This window comes from Hyperoodon ampullatus (assembly GCF_949752795.1).
Source record: "Hyperoodon ampullatus genome assembly, chromosome: 15".
Taxonomy (NCBI): Eukaryota; Metazoa; Chordata; class Mammalia; order Artiodactyla; family Ziphiidae; genus Hyperoodon; species Hyperoodon ampullatus.
In genome coordinates this window covers 52,974,573-52,994,684 of record NC_136928.1, presented here as the reverse complement: position 1 = coordinate 52,994,684, position 20,112 = coordinate 52,974,573, and the positions used below count along the sequence as shown (strand labels likewise).

At 35.5% G+C, this 20,112-nt stretch overlaps 1 protein-coding gene across 1 annotated transcript in view; it reads left to right on the top strand.

Annotated features, from left to right (window-relative positions):
• PPM1B (protein phosphatase, Mg2+/Mn2+ dependent 1B) overlaps window positions 1–18,730 on the top strand; it is a gene marked incomplete at its 3' end in the record, with an annotated part of 86,537 nt that extends 67,807 nt beyond the window's left edge. Inside the window, exons 3-6 of the mRNA XM_079721127.1 lie at window positions 2,814–2,931; window positions 8,070–8,181; window positions 8,575–8,632; window positions 18,425–18,730. Of these exons, the coding sequence (XP_079577253.1) occupies window positions 2,814–2,931; window positions 8,070–8,181; window positions 8,575–8,632; window positions 18,425–18,730 (594 nt within the window). The remainder of the gene's footprint in view (window positions 1–2,813; window positions 2,932–8,069; window positions 8,182–8,574; window positions 8,633–18,424) is intronic.
• Window positions 18,731–20,112: the final 1,382 nt, after the last annotated feature.

Below are 20,112 nucleotides of genomic sequence, written 5' to 3'. Positions count from 1 at the left end.
AATATAGGTTCAAGCAATAAAGAAATGGTGGGAGAATTGAGTATTCTTGAAAGGAAGTGACGATAGGGTGCATCTTTCATGGATAGCTGAAAATTTGGGCTATTCCTTAAGTTTGGCTGGTTTTTGAGCTCTATGTAAATGAGATAACTACAGTGAGCTGCAGGTTAAAAAATTTGATTTAAAAAATGTGGAATATTTATGGTTCACTTATCAGATACTCATTTACTAACTTTGGTAGTGTTAGAGATTCTGTTCACAACCTATTTCATATGCTGTGTTAAGACTTGATCCAGAGCACTTCTTTGTAACCATGCAGCATTCAACTTTAAAGCTAACAGCATCAGATTATTTAATGATTAATTTTAGATACCCTAACTTATAGCAGGGGCACTGGCTACTTTGATCTATAACTGTCTGTTAAAGCTCTGATTCCTTAGAGTACTACTGCTGTGCTATTGTCAAAATTAAAAAATGAAAAGGGACTGAAATAATCAGTTTTAAACATCTGGCTAATTGCCTTTGTTCAACTTGATTTTTTTTTTTTTTTTTGAATCACATTTCATTTCTGGAATTTGCAGAAATTTTATACTGAATATGCAAGGATGATTTATCTCTAGAAAACTGAAGAGGCATAAAGGGAAGAATGTTTTTCAATTGCTGTATAAAAATTACTGAAACACACTCATACTTTGTGTTTAGGGGAAAATCCTCTTTATGTAGAAATAGAAACACCATCATTGAAATCACACGTTCCAAGGTGTTAATCTAAATTATTTCCTTTAAATATCTTTGGGTACTTAAACTTCTTGAAACTATCTTTTAGTTAATTTTCCAAATGATAAGATGTATGTTTTATAACTTATAAAAATCTAATGGAAATTATATAGATAGATTGATTGATTGATTAGCAATGGCTAAACAATGCTCATGCTGTTGTTATCAAAATAGAGAATGGTTAGAAGAAACTGGATTTCCAAAAATGTAAGGTGTGAATTCTGTTTATTCATGAAATTGCTTTAAAAAAAATCATTGGTATTCAAGTGATGCTTGATTCTTGAATATCTGTGGTCTAAAGATTTTGCCTGACCTGAATTTATATGGTAAATCCTGATTCCTGTGGAATGTATTGCTGTTTGGAACCATAGGGTGTATATGTGGGATATGTGTGTGTATATCTTCATATATATATACATAGATATATATCTATCTATCTATCTATCTATATATATATATAGTTTTTCATGTAGCCAATGTAGTATTTCTAATATTAAGTCATTATGCAAGTTTTGGTGGGTTTCATTAAGGAGTAAAATTCTTTTGGGCCAATTTGGAAATCCTAATTCTTTTTCCAGATATTGTGAACTGGGTTAAATACTCATCATGATTCTTTCTACTAAAGCATAAGAATTCTGTGCAGAGGGTTACTCTTTTTGAAGCCTTCTTAAGACCCAGCCTTTAGTGCCTTCAAACTTTGCTCCACTGAGTTTTAGGAGATTGTGGCAGAAGTTTTTCAAGACCTGCCTATCTTTGGCTATGTCATGTGGGTCCCAAAAAGGTAGCGAGTGTTAACCAAACAGTGCCTGCCTAGATTCTGGCCATGATGACTGAAAAGACTAGACTAGCATGGGTGTGGCCTTGGCTCTTTACACTTGGGTTGGCAAATCCCGCCGCCATTGACTTAGTTTTTTAGAGTGGTGAATAAAATTTTAAAAAGGGAGTTAATGGGCTTCCCTGGTGGCACAGTGGTTGAGAGTCCGCCTGCCGATGCAGGGGACACAGGTTTGTGCCCAGATCCGGGAAGATCCCACATGCCGCAGAGCGGCTGGGCCCGTGAGCCATGGCTGCTGAGCCTGCGCGTCTGGAGCCTGTGCTCTGCAACAGGAGAGGCCACAACAGTGAGAGGCCTGCGTACCGCAAAAAAAAAAAAAAAAAAAAAAAAAAAAAAAGGAGTTTAAAGAATCACTATTTCAAGAACAGTTTCATTCTGTTCTAAAAAAACTCAATAAAAGTAATATACCTATAAGAAAACTAGTGAGAAAATGTTTTAAATTTATTGCTTATAGTCTCACGGTAATAGAGTACTATATATTCTGTTTCCTTTTCCTTTTGTGATGGTGTGATTAAAAAGGCAACAGTAAAATTTGTCCTTAAATTAGCAGTTTTAGCTGCTCTCTACAAATCCTGACACTCTAATAATTCTGTGTAACAGTCTGATGTCATTTCTTCAAAAGTTATTACATCTGACTACAGTGTATCTCAGTTTGATTGTTTGATAGTGTACCCTCAGAAGAGTTTCCAGTTAAACTTTTCTTCTCTGCTTGTTCATTTTAGTGTCTTGGGTATCCTAATGATCAACAACTTTCAGCCAAGTCAGTTCAGTAGAGTTTCAGTAGCACTGCTCTGATGCAGGTTAATTAGCTAGGAAAAAAATGTATATTTCTTTGGGAGGATGCATTTTGGGCTTAAGTCACTTTGGGAATATGCAATCTTGAGTGGGAAACAAAGTTTTTAGAAGATTTAATATATGTGAAGATATCTTCATTTCTCAGGTTGTGGAATGGTGGTGGATAAGAAAACGTACACGGAATCAAAAGTCATAAAATAATTACGATCTATGCATACCTGGAGTCCTTGTTTCTTCAGGGTGTGCTTCAAATAGTCCTTTGGAATGAAAATGAATGTGTTGAAGGTGTACATTCTATATGATTAAATAAGTAACTGCTTAATGTCATTAAATCTGCTTTGAAGTAAATAATAGAAAGTTGGTAGACTATTGAAGTATAATTTTTCTTTTTCTTTTTTTTAATATACAGGGAAGTCGAGATAACATGAGTATTGTACTAGTTTGCTTTTCAAATGCCCCCAAGGTCTCAGATGAAGCAATGAGAAAAGACTCAGAGTTGGATAAGTACTTGGAATCACGGGTGGAAGGTAAGAAAGATGCTTTTTTTTTTCATTATTTAGAAGGAAAGGAAAATTATTATTCCTTGTTTATTAAATAGTTCTTTAAAAATTTCCTGCAGCTTTTGGACTAAAAATCCATTATTATTCAGGAATGAGGGAGAGGAAAACCTAGTCTCTTTATCTTCAACATAATTTGCTAATTTGGGTTTAAATCTGTTATCTTACTTGTTTACATATGTTCCATCTGTTCTTTTTCCCTTTTTCTCCTTCCTTCCCTTTTGGGTTAATCAGTATTTTCCATTCCATTTCATCCCTGCATTTGCTTATCAGTTATACATCCTTTTTTTTAAGATGTTGGGGGTAGGAGTTTATTAACTTATTTATTTATTTTTGCTGTGTTGGGTCTTCGTTTCTGTGCCAGGGCTTTCTCTAGTTGTGGCAAGCGGGGGCCACTCTTCATCGCGGTGCGTGGGCCTCTCACTATTGCAGCCTCTCTTGTTGCGGAGCACAGGCTCCAGACGCGCAGGCTCAGTAGTTGTGGCTCACGGGCCTAGTTGCTCCGCGGCATGTGGGATCCTCCCATACCAGGGCTCGAACCCGTGTCCCCTGCATTAGCAGGCAGATTCTCAACCACTGTGCCACCAGGGAAGCCCAGTTATAAATCCTTTCAAATATTCATTTAGTGGTTACCCTGATAGAGAATACATGTTAGAGTCTATGACAGGATCTCCAGCTTAATACTTCATTTTGATTTTATATGTGCTGCTTTTTAGATATAAAATTACTTTTTATGAAGTTATATTATGTCAGTTTTATTTATTTATTTTGCCTTGATGTCATTCTTAACAAAGTTCTTTCCTCAATTCAGGGTTACATTTTTTTTTGAACAAAATGTAAAATTTTGTTTTATATATTTTTAACTTTTTATTTTATATTGGAGTGTAGTTGATTAACAATGTTGTGATAGTTTCAGGTGTACAGCAAAATGATTCAGTTACACATGTGTGCGCATGTATCTATTCTTTTTCAAATTCTTTTCCCATTTAGGTTGTCACATAATATTGAGCAGAGTTCAGTGTTACATATTGACCTATATTTTTTCCTAACACCGTTATGGCTTGATTATTATTATTTTTTAATAGTACACTTGAATGATATAATTAATGATTATGTTGTCGTCAGCTTGTCAGATTTGGCCTACTACGAGTCATGTTTTAGATGAACAGTAGCTACAGTAATTGGTAATAGTTTTGAAATGCAAAAATTTGCAATTTCAAATGTGTAATTACCAAAGGAAAACTACCTTCTCTTGCACATTTGGAGAGTGGGGACAGATTTATCTTTTCTAGCTTTACAGCTGTCTAGCCACACACCATAAACAAAGGTGCATAAAGGTTTTGTTTTTGTTGGTCTGCAATTTCTTCAGCTCTGAATTGTCAGTTGAGTTCTGTTTTCAGGGTAATGGAAAGATAAGAAACGTGGGAACACTTTGAAGACAATGTCAGAGGCACTCTTATTCCTGTTGATAATATAATTATTAAGAGGAGCTGTTTATAGGAGTTTTTAATAATACACATTTTCTGAAAGGTCTAGTGTATTTGGGTGGGGGATTGCTGGCTCAAATTTATCAGAAGGCAAGAAGAATTTTCTGTTTTTTTTTTTTAAACATCTTTATTGGAGTATAATTGCTTTACAATGGTGTGTTAGTTTCTGCTTTATAACAAAGTGAATCAGTTATACATATACATATGTTCCCATATCTCTTCCCTCTTGCGACTCCCTCCCTCCCACCCCTCTAGGTGGTCACAAAGCACTGAGCTGATCTCCCTGTGCTATGCGGCTGCTTCCCACTAGCTATCTATTGAATTTTCTTATTGTCCTATTTCTTCATTCACAAAGAAGAAACTAGATAGTTTTCATTTTGGGAAGAACTCTAAAATTTGGTCAATTACTTGTTACATGATCTCAACCAACTTGCCTAATCTCTTAAGGCTCCAATTTCTTTATTGTGAACTAAAGGTAAAAACACCAACCATACAGTTTGTTTTAATAATAAATGAGATAACTTTAAGTACCTGGTACGGTGCCTAAGTCCTCAGCAAACTGTAGCTTTTATAAACTCTTCTGTAACAGCTAAATTTTAATTTCTTCTGTTTATTTGTTTATTTATTCATTCATTCATTCATTTATGGATGCATTGGGTCTTTGTTGCAGCACACAAGCTTCTCATTGCAGTGGCTTCTCTCGTTGCAGAGCATGGGCTCTAGGTGCGCAGGCTTCAATAGTTGTGGCGTGCGGGCTCTAGAGCGCAGCTCAGTAGCTGTGGCACACGGGCTCACTTGCTCCACGGCATGTGGGATCTTCCCAGACCAGGGCTTGAACCCATGTCCCCTGCATTGGCAGTCGATTCTTAACCAATGTGCCACCAGGGAAGCCCCCTAAATTTTAATTTCTTAAATGTGCAGTCAGTTTAGCTCAATGTGGGTTGTTAACATTTAATATTAATTTTCTTTTGTATAGTTTTAAAGTTTCCAAAATATATGTTACATGGAAGAGATGACAGATATGTAATAATATTATATGGTCTTGGGGGCTATGGTAGATACTTGATTATTAATCATTCAATCAAAAAACACTTAAAAATCCTTGAAAAAGCAGCCACTACAAATCAATATGCCTTGGTACCTAACTTCTTTTTTATAAGGTAGCGTTGTTCAAGAGCATTATATTTCTATTAGGGTTTTAGATCATGTAATCTGACATTACAATTTTGAGGTGAAAGCATTCTGGTGTATTGGCAAGTCTTTGTATGTGTTTTTATTGGGAATGCAGAGGGGAGGTATAATGTTAAAATAAACAGGGAATAGCTTTTAACCTAAATTGATTAGATATTTGGTGAATGCCTTCTACATGTATTCATTTCTTCAGCTGTCCCTGAGCATGTGTGCTACTGGGAATGCAGCAGAAAACAAAAGAAATACATTCTTGATCTCATGGAGTTTATAATGTAGTAGAGATCTTTTTTTTTTTTTAATAGAAGAAAAACAACAGTAAGCAGACAGTAACAAGGAATATTGGTTAGGCAGGTCTCTGAGGAAAAACATTTGAGCAGATACCTATATATGGAAGGGAGTGGCTATCTGGGGATGAACATTCCAGCAAAGGGAGCAACAAGGACTAAGGAGGGAATATGCTTAGAGTGTGACTAGATGAGAATGAGCTGGTGGAAAAGGGAAAGATGAAGAGAGATTGCTAAGAAGCAGATCATGTAGGGCTCTGCAGACTAAAATGAAGTCTTTGGACTTCATTCAAATGGTGCTGGGAAATCATTGGAAGAGTACGAGAGTGACTTGATCTTTTTTTAAAATAAATTTATTTTATTTATTTATTTTTGGCTGTATTGGGTCTTCGTTGCTGTGCGCAGGCTTTCTCTAGTGGAATGTGGGGGCTGCTCTCCTTTGCAGTGTGTGTGCTTCTCGTTGCGGTGGCTTCTCTTGTGGCAGAGCATGGGCTCTAGGTGTGCAGGCTTCAGTAGTTGTGGCACGTGGTCTCAGTAGTTGTGGCTCACGGGCTCTAGAGCGCAGGCTCAGTAGTGGTGGCGCATGGGCGTAGATGCTTCCCGGCATGTGAGATCTTCCCAGACCAGGGGTCAAACCCGTGTCCCCTGCGTTGGCAGGCTGATTCTTAAGCATGGTGCCACCAGGGAAGTCCCTTGATCTGACTTTTAGAAGGATCTCTCTCAGTTGCCATGTGAAGAAGAGATTGTAAAGAGTGGACAAGAGAGGAAGCCAAGAGACCAATTAGGAATCATGCATTAAAGCAGGTGGCAGATGATGGTGGAGGACTGGACTGCAGTGGCACCAGTGGGTTGTGAAAATTGGCTGGTGAAGTGCTAGACTGCAGTGGTTCTCAGTGGCCGGTGTGGGGAGGAGGATGGATTTTGTCCCTCATGAGACATGTGGCAATGTCTGGAGGCACTTTTGGTCTCATAACTGAGAGGGTACCACTAGCGTCCAGTGAGCGAGGCCAGGATATTGCTTAACATTCTGCAATGCATAGGACAGCCTTCACAGCAAAAAATTGTCAAAAACATCAGTAGTGCTGAGGTTGAGAAACCCTGCACTGTAGAGATACAAGTGTAACGTAGAAAAATTACAGTCCTGCCTTCATGAAGCTTGCGGTCCGTGATCTAGTAAATATCATGTACAGTTGGAGTATCTAGCACTACACCTACTCCAGGCGTGGGTCAGAGAAGAATTTGAGAAAGTGACACATAAAGTTGAAACCTGATGTATAAATACACTTTAACCATACAAAGAGGTTGGTTGGATTGGTGTAAAAAGTGTTCCAAACCAAGGGAGGAAGTATATGTGAAAATCTAGAAGGTTTCTTTGAATAGCACCTTGGGAGATACAGGTAGGAGTCGGAGCACAGTTGAATGGGAGCAGTGAAAATCAAGGTCACAGTGAAGTCCCTGTGAGGGACACATGGGAAACAGTTTGGAGTTTGCCTCTTGAGGGCTGCTTAGGACTCTGCTTTTTTGTTGTCTTAAAAGTAAGTTTGCTGTCGTCTGATTTTTGAGGATTTTACGTCTTGATACTGGCCAAATGATCATGCTTTAAAAACCTGTTTTCCGTAAATTGTAAATATAAACGAAACATGGAAATGTTTTATTTTGTTCTAAGTATTAGCAAGTTCTGAGATTTATTTTCCTTTTCTGTGTTAAATAAATTGTGGAACATAACTAGATATCAAAAAACCTATAAAACAGTTTTTAATTTTCCCCTTATAGTCCTTGTCTTTCCATTGCTTTTGTTTTCCTTTAATTATAGCATTAATAACTTTTATATTTTTACATAAAATAATAGATCAAAAGTGTTTTTCCATGTGGCTGTGCTGTGCTCATAGGGATCATTTTTACTGATTATAAATCATTTCACTCAGTGGCTATACCAAAATTTTCTTAACTGTCCTTTTATTGGACATTTAATTTGTTCCAGTTGCTGCTTTTATGAATAATGCTAAAATGAGTATATATATGCAAATAACTTTTTATCTTACTTTTTTTGTTCCTTGTGTGATAGTAAGGTAATATTTGCTCTTGTTTCACTGTGTGAATTCTGAGTTATCACATTAATTTAGGAACTCTTTTTAAAAACCTACAGAAATTATGGAGAAGTCTGGTGAGGAAGGAATGCCTGATCTTGCCCATGTCATGCGCATCTTGTCTGCAGAAAATATCCCGAATTTGCCTCCTGGGGGAGGTCTTGCCGGCAAGTAAGTAGAAGAAAAAGAACTAATTTTGACTTCATTTATAGTTAGTAATTAAATAATTTTTGGTAAGAAGTACATCAATTATCTAAAGATGAAATGGGTTGATAGTTCTTATAATAGAGGAGAACTCTAAAATTTCATCAAGACGAGATTTTCTTTTCAAAGTATTACTTATTATACTCTTTGAGGATGAAGGTCCTTCTTTCCTTGGTAAATGAGAACAAATGGATTGTGCAGGATCAAATTCTGAGTGAAATGCAGATACTATGTTCTTGGCAGGTATTTAATGAGGCAATTAATTTTTGAGTGTAGTTAAGATATGAAGTATTATTTAAAATACTCAGAAACTTAACAACTGTATGTAATTTAATAAAACTAAAGCATATTTCTTTTTAGGCGCAATGTTATTGAAGCTGTTTATAGTAGGCTGAATCCACATAGAGAAAGTGATGGGGTAAGCTTTATTTTATTTCTTAAGTATTTTAAATAATTTTATAATATAAATACTGGAAATTATGACTGCTTTTTGTTTTAAGGAGTCAGTTAAAATTAAAGGAAATATATTGAAGTGGAAGGTAGAGATAAAGTTCTGTTTTGTAGATAGGTTTGTTTTCATTTAATGGGCATCAAATACCTTTTTGTGTGGGCTGTACTTCTTCGCTGTATGTCTGCCTTTCCTTCTCTTTCTCCCTTAAATCTTAATTTTGAGGCAAACAAAGAATGTGCTTTTAAATATGTCAATTTCCCCTCCAGCAGGCTGTTATCATCACTGGAAGTTAGCGATAGTGATGTTATTATTTTAAAGAGTAGACCTTTCAGTTCCCCTTTGTGCCCAGTTGAATACCTGAGGATAATTTCTTTCTAACATTCTTGTTGTGCTGTGGGTATATATGTTGAACTGGGATAACCATTTTGTTGTATCCTGCTGTGCGTCATCAGAGCAAAACTCTTTGTCCCTTTACCTTCCTTAGAAATACTGATCAGCTGCTCCTCTGTAGGTTTTTTGTTTTATTTTAATACTAGTACCAGCAGGCAAAACAGTGCCCTTTTTTAAAAAAACTGCCCTAAATTTCAAAGTCAGTAATTCAAATAACTGTCTTCTCATAGATAAGTTATGAGTTTTCAATCAGAGACAGATTATGAGTTTTCGAGTTTTTGGACATCTAAAAATGAACAACTTAATTTTAACATGTATATGCTTCAAAGATTTAAGGGAGCCAAACATAGTAATGAAACTTGTTGAGAAGAAATAGACTCACCCTCCAAGTCTCTAGCTCCTCTTGGCAGGTCTTGAGAGAGACATCAGCCACTGGTAGAAATTATGTATCATCTCAATTGCATTGTTTTCCAGGGTTCATTATTGCACAGCAATATCATATAATTTCTTTTTCCTTAACAATAAAAGTTACACTGACAAAAAGGGAAATTTTTATAATTAATGCATTTTAGTTAGTTGAATAAGTGATACTATATATTGCTAATAACAGAATTTATACCTTGGCCTGGAGCAGTGATTCTGAGACTTTCTTTTGTGGCACGTCCCTTAAAGTATTAAGAATTGTATACAAAGATGTGGAAATTAAAAATTAAAACTAAAGATATGTCATGTGATGCATTTAAAGAACCCTAAACCGAACAAGTGAGGATAGGATGTTGATACAACTAAAAAGATGGTAGTAATTGGGAGGTAGAGTAAAGAGAGTCTTACCTCTTCGGCTAGATTATAGGTTCCACACAGCATCCACCACCAGATTTGGAGGAAATAAGACCTCAAATAGTTATTGATTCATTATTAGCCATATAAGTACTCCTGTTCCCTCATGTGTTTGAAAATGCAACCCCAGTGTGTAATCTGAAAAAATTATTTCATAATATACTTGCTGGATTTCTTGGTCTTTCAAGAAAGTTGGCAGCTTTTACTCCAAAAAAAAAGAGTTTATAACCCAGAATTTCTGTTTAACATATACCAAGGATGAATTTTAAACTTAAAAAAAAAATAGAAAATACTTATTATACATAGTAGCTATATAAACAGTGAATAAATAGGCAACAGAACCATGAAACTCAGCAGAGTTGCTCAGGACATAAAACTGGCCTTAAAGACCATTATTATATGACTAAATTAAGGAGATGTATAGTTAATCACCTTTATATATAAACTTTCTAAGACTAAACACTGACAATCCACCGTGTAATGAATTGATATGGGAGGAGACTATGAAACATAAGGCATGGTCCCCCATCCCTACTCTCAGTGCACCTGGCAATGTAGATATAAACATACAAATTAATTAATAAAAAGGTTTCACGTCATTTACTAAAGGATAAAAAGAAATGACAAAATATAGAATGTAATTAATTGCCATGTGAATTGTACAGTGATTGCTTGGGAAGTCAGATTTTCAGAGAAAAGATTGGATTTGAAGAATGGTTTGAATGGCAGAAAGTAAAGGAGGAGGATGATAGTTCACATGGATGGTCAAGGCAAGAACAAAGTTTAAGCTGTCTTTGAAAGAGAGGACATCGTTTTGGCTAGAGCAGAGAATTGCTATGGTGAAAAATAAGAATTCAGGATGCCAGAAGTATTTGTGAAGAGACTGGACACACCTTTTGAACTTTGTATTTTAGAGTGTGGAGCCACCCTGTGTCTGCAGCATAAGAATGACAGACTCAAAGGAGTATCTGGTATTTTAATCTGTTAGAAACATATGCAATATGAGATTAGAGAGATGCTGGAAGTCAAGTAGTTGTGAAATGATCACAGAGGTGATAAGTATAAACTCATCATTAGTAGATAGATGTGTGGATTAGAGAAACTTCCTTGTTTACTGTAAAAACTCACTTTGGCAGCCTAGAATCCTATTTTGGGAAACATTACTTTACCCTTTCAGAATAATCACAACCTTAGAAAAATGTTGAACCATAATCACAAGTAGAAGAAGTGTACTAAAAAATACAAAAGAAACAGAAAACTGAAGAACTTATAGAGGTTTGATTAAATTCTTGCTCTTAACTTTACCTACTATAGCAGTGAGCTAGACACAGAAGTGCTCCATAAATGCTTCTCAGCTTGGTTAGATTTGTGCCATGCGGAAGATGCTGCCAGGAAGTACACAGTGGCAGGGGCTGATGTAGTTAACTTGCAGAATGGGAAAGACAGAGGTATGGTAGAAATACAGAGGAGGAGACAGTTGGAAGGTGTTATTTTTTTTTAATTTTTTTAAATAACAAAAATAATTTTTTATTCAGATATTTTTAAAAAATGAATGCTCGTCAGAGTAAATCAGAGATTATTTAGACTCCTAAAATGTCTGCTTTATGTCCAAGATAGAATTGTTCTGCTGTGAATGCCTATAAGTAGTACCATTAGAAATAGGGATTTATTCATTTTTCTTATATTAAAAAAATCTTTTGATTAATAAAAGTATTTTTTTTTTTTTCTTTTCGGTACACGGGCCTCCCACTGCTGTGGCCTCTCCCGTTGCGGAGCACAGGCTCCGGACGCACAGGCTCAGCGGCCATGGCTCACGGGCCCAGCCGCTTCGCGGCACGTGGGATCTTCCCGGACCGGGGCACGAACCCGCGTCCCCTGCATTGGCAGGCGGACTCTCAACCACTGCGCCACCAGGGAAGCCCCAATAAAAGTATTTTTAAAAGCTCAGTTGGATATAAGTCAAAGTAAATCATTTAAAATATATTCAGAAAGTTCATTATTTAGGGGACTCTTCCTAAGTTGCTTTACTAAATTTTTGTTTTTTAGTTCAACTTTCTGGAAGATGTTCAGTCTTCTTAATATAAGCAATATTGATATTTTCCCAGCTTTAAAATCAAAATCTGTGGAAAAGACTCAAGCATGAACTCTTAATAAAGGGGTTCGTGAATCCCCAAAAAGTTTTTGCATATGTATTTATGTGTGTGCATACACATTATTTAATGATTTAGAGTAAGTGTGTGATTTTCATTAGTTCCTCAGAGGAGTCTGTGACCCCCAAAAGAATAATCACCCAGAGGATCAGAAAAAGTAAAACTGCATTTTGCTTTAAGTTGTTGTTATATAAGGTAGGACTCTGGAATCACCCCCTGCCCCGACCACCCTTCTTTTAAAATGCTAGTTAGCTTGTTTTTAATTGAAGAATAGTTGATTTACAGTGTTGTGTTAGTTTTAGGTGTACAGCAAAGTGATACACAGTTTTCTGTTTTGTTTATGTATTTACATATTCTTTTTCAGATTCTTTTCTGTTATAGGTTATTATAAGATATTGAATATAGTTCCCTATGCTATACAGAAAGTCCTTGTTTATCTAAAAAATGCTAGTCTGGTTTTATTACTAGAATTTAAATTCTTTGTGATCTGGGACTTCATCTGATTTGTTTATGGCTATATCTCAGCACCTACAGCAGTGCTGAGCTCTCACCTGGCATACACTGAGAGCTCAATAAATACTAGTTAAGTTAGAAATATTTCTATTTCTTCCTTTGTAGTAATTTGCAAAACTATCTCTTTTTTTTACATCTTTATTGGAATGTAATTGCTTTACAATGTTGTGTTAGCTTCTGCTGTATAACAAAGTGAATCACCTGTATGTACCCATATTTCCCCATATCCCTTCCCTCTTGAGCCTCCCTCCCACTCTCCCTATCCCACCCCTCTAGGTGGTCACAAAGCACCGAGCTGATCTCCCTGTGCCATGCAGCTGCTTCCCACTAGCTGTCTGTTTTACATTTGGTAGTGTATATATGACTAAGACTATCTTTAAGTCATGTATTTTAAAAAATAATTTGAGGTTGCTAATTAGAAGGAAAGTTTTTTTTGTTTGTTTGTTTTTTGCGGTACGCGGGCCTCTCACTTTTGTGGCCTCTCCCGTTGCGGAGCACAGGCTCCGGACGCGCAGGCTCAGCGGCCATGGCTCACGGGCCCAGCCGCTCCGCGGCATGTGGGATCTTCCCGGACCTGGGCACGAACCCGTGTCCCTTGCATCGGCAGGCAGACTCTCAACCACTGCACCACCAGGGAAGCCCTGGAAAGTTTATTTTTTGAGCTTTATATTTTCCATGCCAAAAGGTTCAGTTCTTCCCTCAAAGGAGACTTAAGATGCTTTTGAATCAGTATACCACTGATCAGGTAGCTATGTAAGCTGATGGTTTTCCAGTGATAAAGGGGAACTTGTATTTATCCAACTCCTACTTGTGCTAAGCCATATCTATATATCTATATCTAAATATTAATTATAGGTAATCTCCTCAACACCCTTCTCTTACAGAGAAGACTAAGAATTGGTGCAGAGTAGCTTGCCCAGGTTGCAAAGCTAGATAAATTGAGTAGCCAGAATTTGAATCTAACTCAGAATGACTCCAAAAACTATTCCCTTTACACCTTTCCATGCAGCCTTTCTAAGATATTTAGAGATTACCTATGTGTCTGTACCCCACCTCTGTCTGTCGTGCAAGAAAAATCATTTCCCGTTCTTTAGTGAATCTCATGTTTAATAGTCTTAAAATACTCTGTTTTTTGATGAGGAATATTTTATAAACTTGTTGAGACTAAGTAGTCAAGCCCAGTGTCTTATTAGTTATTTTTCATTTAAATACACATTATTATTCTAACTAAAAAAACTTTTTAAGGCATTTGGATTTTGAGAAGGGGAGGGAAGTCAGGACAAAAGCCCCCCAAAATCTCCCTGTTCTGTTTTCACGTTATTAAGTTTTATATACAGTCTTCCTTTTAATTTTATTTCAAATAGATCAATTTTATTTTTATATCACAGTTTTAGGATTTTGTGAATACTAGGTTTTTTGTAAATTGTTTCTTGTTTACTTTTTCACTTGTCAAAGCATTTTTATGGAGAAGACCTACCTACACTGTTTGAAAATGCACTAATTTTAGTCACTTTTTTTTTTTTTGTGGTACGTGGGCCTCTCACTGTTGTGGCCTCTCCCGTTGAGGAGCACAGGCTCCGGACGCGCAGGCTCAGCGGCCATGGCGCATGGGCCCAGCTGCTCCGCGGCATGTGGGATCTTCCCGGACCGGGGCACGAACCCGTTACCCCTGCATCAGCAGGTGGACTCTCAACCACTGCGCCACCAGGGAAGCCCCACTATTTTTTTTTTTTAATTCGTTTTTTTTTTTTGCGGTACGCAGGCCTCTCACTGTTGTGGCCTCTCCTGTTGCGGAGCACAGGCTCCGGATGGGCAGGCTCAGCAGCCATGGCTCATGGGCCTAGCCGTTCCATGGCATGTGGGATCTTCCTGGACCGGGGCACGAACCTGTGTCCCCTGCATCGGCAGGCGGACTCTCAACCACTGCGCCACCAGGGAAGCCCTAGTCACTATTTTTTCAGGTGTCATTTGACATACCACTTCTTGTGGCTATGTGGTCTTGACCATTTAAGTGACTTTTTAAAATTATTTCAGATTGATTGAAGTTTACATGATCCTTGAAGACAACATAATTTATTAGATTCTTTATTAGTCACTGTTAATTGTATCTCATGAAGTCATATTTGAGAATCTTCTAAAAATTATTTTTAACCTGATAGCAGGGCATGGGACTCCAAAAAACATAGTAAATATACTAGCATTCTTCACTTTCTCTCCACTGTTTTAGCTAATCATTTGAAGAATTTCACTAATAGCAACTATTTTTTAAAAATTGCTGCAAATAAATATTAGCTAGTTAAATTCCATTAAAAAAATTTTCCCTTCTCTTTGCTCTCTGCTTGATTTATTCATATTCCTGTGTCTTATTTGGTGTAAGGCAGTGTTTTTATAATGAGAAATTTGATTCTCAAGCTGTGTTAGTCTAGATGACAGTAAAACCTTAAAATCTGAGGGAAAAGTCCTAAATTCCCATTTCTGTAATTGCCTTAAATTTATTTTGCAGAATAATTTAAACCATCCCATGTAATATGATTTTTTTGTCCTATAATTTTATTAATTTTTCTGTGACAAGGAAATGCATTATAGACTTCAGTATGAAATAATTTGTGGTCCAATTCTACAATAATTTTAACCAATATTTATTTAGTAAGTGTCTATTTATATGAGGCACTTAGTATGCAAAAACTGTTAGCATAGTGTATTCAAAAGAACATTCAGAGGGACATTGATGTTAATTACACCTGTACACAAATCTGAGTTCTGTCACTTACTAGCATTGTTACCCTGACAAATAACTTAAATCTTTCTGAGCCCTAGTTTCTTCACTTACAAAAACTAGAGTTGCAGTATCTATTATGTAGGGTACCTGTAAGGGTTAAATGAGATTATGTATATTAAGTTCTTAGCCACAGGCATTAATTTTCCTTCTCTAGGTGGTAGGGAGGATACAGAAAGGAATCGAAATTATCTTTATCTCAAAGATTTTACAAAGATTTGGAGAGACTTGTGAACAGTTGCAAGGTGGAATTAATTGCTGTGATAAATCTATAAACGTGATGTGCTTTGTGTGTGAGTTCAGGTAAAGAAAGTGCAGCTAAACAATAGGTTCCTTTTCTGATATTAATGAGAATCCATGAGAGAGTTGTATAACAGTATTTTGAAGAATCCAATGAAATGGCTGGGGAAGAGGTTTCACCCATCCATTGTCTATCTAGCACAATAGGAAAATGTAATTTGCTATAATATAAAATGACTTAAATGTGGTCATTAACTCAAATTCTTTTCAATTGGCCATTGTAAATCCATCCCTACTTAATTTACAGTTTGGGTTTTAATGTGTTTTTTATAAAGCAACTACTTTTCTCTCCCCAACTACCACTATTATAGCAATTCACAGAAACATAGATGATTACTGTAATAATAAATGTGTCAGATGGAGAGTGAGATACATCCAAATACAACAACCTTTGATCCAACCTTATCAATAAGCTCAAAGAAGTAAGACAGTTTATCAGTGGTTCTCAACCTTTGCCGTATAGCAGAATCACCTATCAGGCTTTAAGAAAATCACCCCAACCCACTGAATATGAATATCATGGGATGGAGCTTTGGCATCTGTATAATTTTTAAAATTCTACAGGTGATTCTGATGTAAAACCAAGGTTGAGCTCTCTATGTGTAACTGTCCACTTGAAGCAGATTTTGTTTGTGTCCTAGGGAGTTGTCAAAGGGAGTTGTTGGTTTGAGGGGTTTTTATTTGGAGGGCAGAGAGGAGTCTTATGCCCTCCATTAAAAGTTCTTTGTGATATACTCTCAAATAGAAAATTTCCTTTTGGCAGACCTGATTAAAGACTGATAAGGTTTACGACTAGCAAGCATTTATCTCATTGTTCCATCTTAACCTTTCCTGAGTGGATTCAAATGAGAAACTTTATTTAGGGAAATAACATTTATTTAGTACAGAAGGAAAGGTAAGGGGGGAAAAAAGAGAAAAATCTTAACAGAGAGCACACTTTATTATGTTCTCTCCACACAATAAATTTTGCAAATTAAAAAAAGTTATTTTGATAGTTAATATGCTTGATGTAGAAAATTGGAGAATTCAAAGAAAAATAAAGCTTCTGAAACTTCACTACCCATTATTATCATTTTTATATTGCTGTATTTCCTTTCTTCCCAGACATTTTACATAATAATATCCTAAAAAATACGGACAGAACACACATATACCTACACCCAAAACATACGTTGTACACAGTATCATCTCTTGCTTTTTGCCACAGGGGCGATTTAAAAAAAAAAATTCAAGTGCTCTGATTTTTCTAATAAACATTGCCATTTATTATGTGGTTATAGTAGTATTATCTTTGTTGTAGATTATAGAGTAACAGCCTCCAAAGATGGTTAAGAGTTTGTGTCAGATCATCTATATCAGTAACCTTTTTGTATTTTATTTTCCCAACATTTTATGCTGAAAACTTCCAAACATATAGAAAAATTGAAATAATAAAGTGAACACCTGTACACCTTCTACCTAGACTCAAGTTTGAACATTTTACCATATTTGCTTTCTCTCTCTCTGTGTATACATACATGACTTTTTTTTTTTGACTGAACCTTTGACAGCCAATTGCAGATATAATATTTTAGCTGTAAATATTTTGGCATGCAGCTCTTGAGAACGAGGACATTTTTCTGTATACATAAACATAACATTATTTTACCTAAGAAAAGTGATAATAAATTTAATATCTAATATTGAGTCCAAATTTTCCCAGTTGCCCATAGAATGACTGTTATAATTGTTACATGGTCTAGTCCAGTTGTTACCAGTCAAGCACATTAAGCAAGCCTTTAATGAAGCTCCCAATTTTTTTTCCCATTAACACTGAATATGAAGAGTCTAAGCCAGCTTTTTATAGGATGTCCTACATTCTGGATCATATGATTGTTTCCTTGTGGTGCCCTTTCACGTGATTCTTTATTCCCTGTTTTCCTGTAAATTGGGAATTAGCTTTATTAGAGTCATATTAAACATTTTTGGCAAGAACACAGGACATAACTTTGTACTCCCTAACGCATCACATCAGGAGTCACATATTACAAGGTTGACTTGCTTTTAGTCTGTCAGCATATCAGTATGATCAGCTTGGATATTAGAGCTTGTTCTGTAAACAAGATTAAGTAGCTACTATTGTAGAAACCTGCAGGTTTTACGAAATTCAATAAAATATAAAAGAATTGAGTAGTTTAGTATTCATATCTTATTATAATGATTAAAATGATTGTCTATTTTTAATCTAGAGATGTTTTTAGTAAAATATTTAAAGACAAAAAGTAAATAGAAATTTTATCCAGAGAAGCTTTACAATTCCCGCAAAATCTAGTTTAAATTTATATAATTTTACATTTTGTATCTCCTCTCCTTCCTGTCATTTAGCAGAAATGAAGAATCTAATGGCTTGCTTTTCTGTCCTTTCCTATTGCTTTAAACACTAATTTCCTTTTGTACTAAATATTTATAGCCGCCAATTATTGTTTTTTTAATTAAGTAAGTCAGTTTTAGGAGATGCTTGTGTTGCTGTTGAATTTTAATAGCCAAGTAAATATCAGATTAAGCTTCAAATATCGATGTGGAATAAAACATAAACTAGTTCATGATCATTTGCTAAAAATAACTTGAGGTATTTCAATTGGAAATTTTGTTAATTGACACAAGTAACACTTGATACTTATTTAACGAAATGTTCTCGTTCTTAGACTATATTACTCATGGTAGAGAAATGAGTGTTTTGCTGTGATATGTTATGAAATACATGTGATATCCTAGTTTGTCTACTGACACTGGGGTCTTGAATCTTAAAAAAAGGCCTCCGATGAAGCAGAGGAAAGTGGATCACAGGGGAAATTGGTGGAAGCTCTCAGGCAAATGAGAATTAATCATAGGGGAAACTACCGACAACTTCTGGAGGAGATGCTGACTAGTTACAGGCTAGCTAAAGTAGAGGGAGAAGAAAACCCTGCTGAACAAGCTGCTACAGCTACTTCTTCGAACAGTGATGCTGGAAACCCAGTGACAATGCAGGAAAGCCATACCGAATCAAAAAGTGATCTTGCTGAATTAGACAGCTGTACTGAAGATGCAGGGACAAAGATGAGTGGTGAAAAACTATGACTTTACTTTGTGGTAATATTTTTGTGATCTTTGATTTGATGGTTTTTACTTAGGAAGTATAATGTATGCATTTATATAACCGTTTTGTTATTTGAATCTTGGTAAACTAGTTTTATTATAGTCATATAGCCTTGTTTTTTCAGAAGGCCTTTGCATACATCTTTATCAGATAGCTTAAAATTGGCTATTTAGAGTACTTTGAATTTAATAAAATTATGTCATTTCATATTGTATGCCAGAAATGAGGCTACCAGTTATTAAAGTCAGTAGTTAAATTCATACTCAATAGGATTAGAGATTACCAATTAGCAAGATTACTTTACGTTGTGGAAGAACTTGTTAATGTAGAATTATACTGCTTCACGTATTAGTACACTCATAGTTAACTTTGTAATAAATTTATGTTTTCTTTAGTAATTTTAGTTCTTCAAAGAATGGCAGATGCTGGCCTGTAATTTCTTTTTTCAAGGATGATAATTTGTGTGTTCTTTGACTTGTTTATATTTTACATCTCTGTGGTTTTATTTTTTAGTAGTTCTGAGGTACTGGATGTGTGGTTATTTTTCCTTTCTCTGTATTCTTTATGAAACATAATTTTTGAAAAACCTATGTATTACTCATACAGCTTTGGTTTGTATATTCTGTATAGCCTAACTACATACATCAAAATGTATGTCAACCAAGTGTTTAGAATGAAATTATAAGTGTTTAAGTCCAAATAAAGCATGTGATGTGGAATAACCTATGCATGTTGTACTTATTTTTAAATTAATTTTTTGAAAACAACCAGGTTTGGTATATTGGAAAAATACTCATTTGAATTTCATTTGTATGTATATAAAATTTAGAAAACTTTGGCTAGGTGTGGTTTCCATTAATTAAAAGGAAAAAATTTTTGAGAAGTCTTGCTTACTCAAAGTAAATCTATTCTGTTTCTTATCCCATTTTTGTGATACAAAATATTAATCTTTGGACAGAATGGACACATGTAGACATGTCAGAAAATTGCCGTGATGAGCTTTTTAAAGATTGTAAGACTGAGTTTTGCTATAAGTATTCATCAGATATAAATGCAAGAATCATAAGATATTTTAAATAGTGGCACATATGAATTTGGCTTTTGTTAAAATGAATTTTTAAAATACAGATGACTCAGTCACATGGGAATATTTTTAAAAACAATTATTTTGTGTATGTAGAACATTTTAACTTATCTTTTTCATGTTTTATATTTATCATGTGTCTAAAGTTGCTTAAGGTACCATAAATTGAAACTTTGGAACCTTCAGATGTAGCTGATGTTTTGATCTATTTTTCCAATGCCAGAATATTTTAAAGTGGTTTGAGAAAGAGGAAGGCATTTGGTGGAAAGGGGAGAAAAA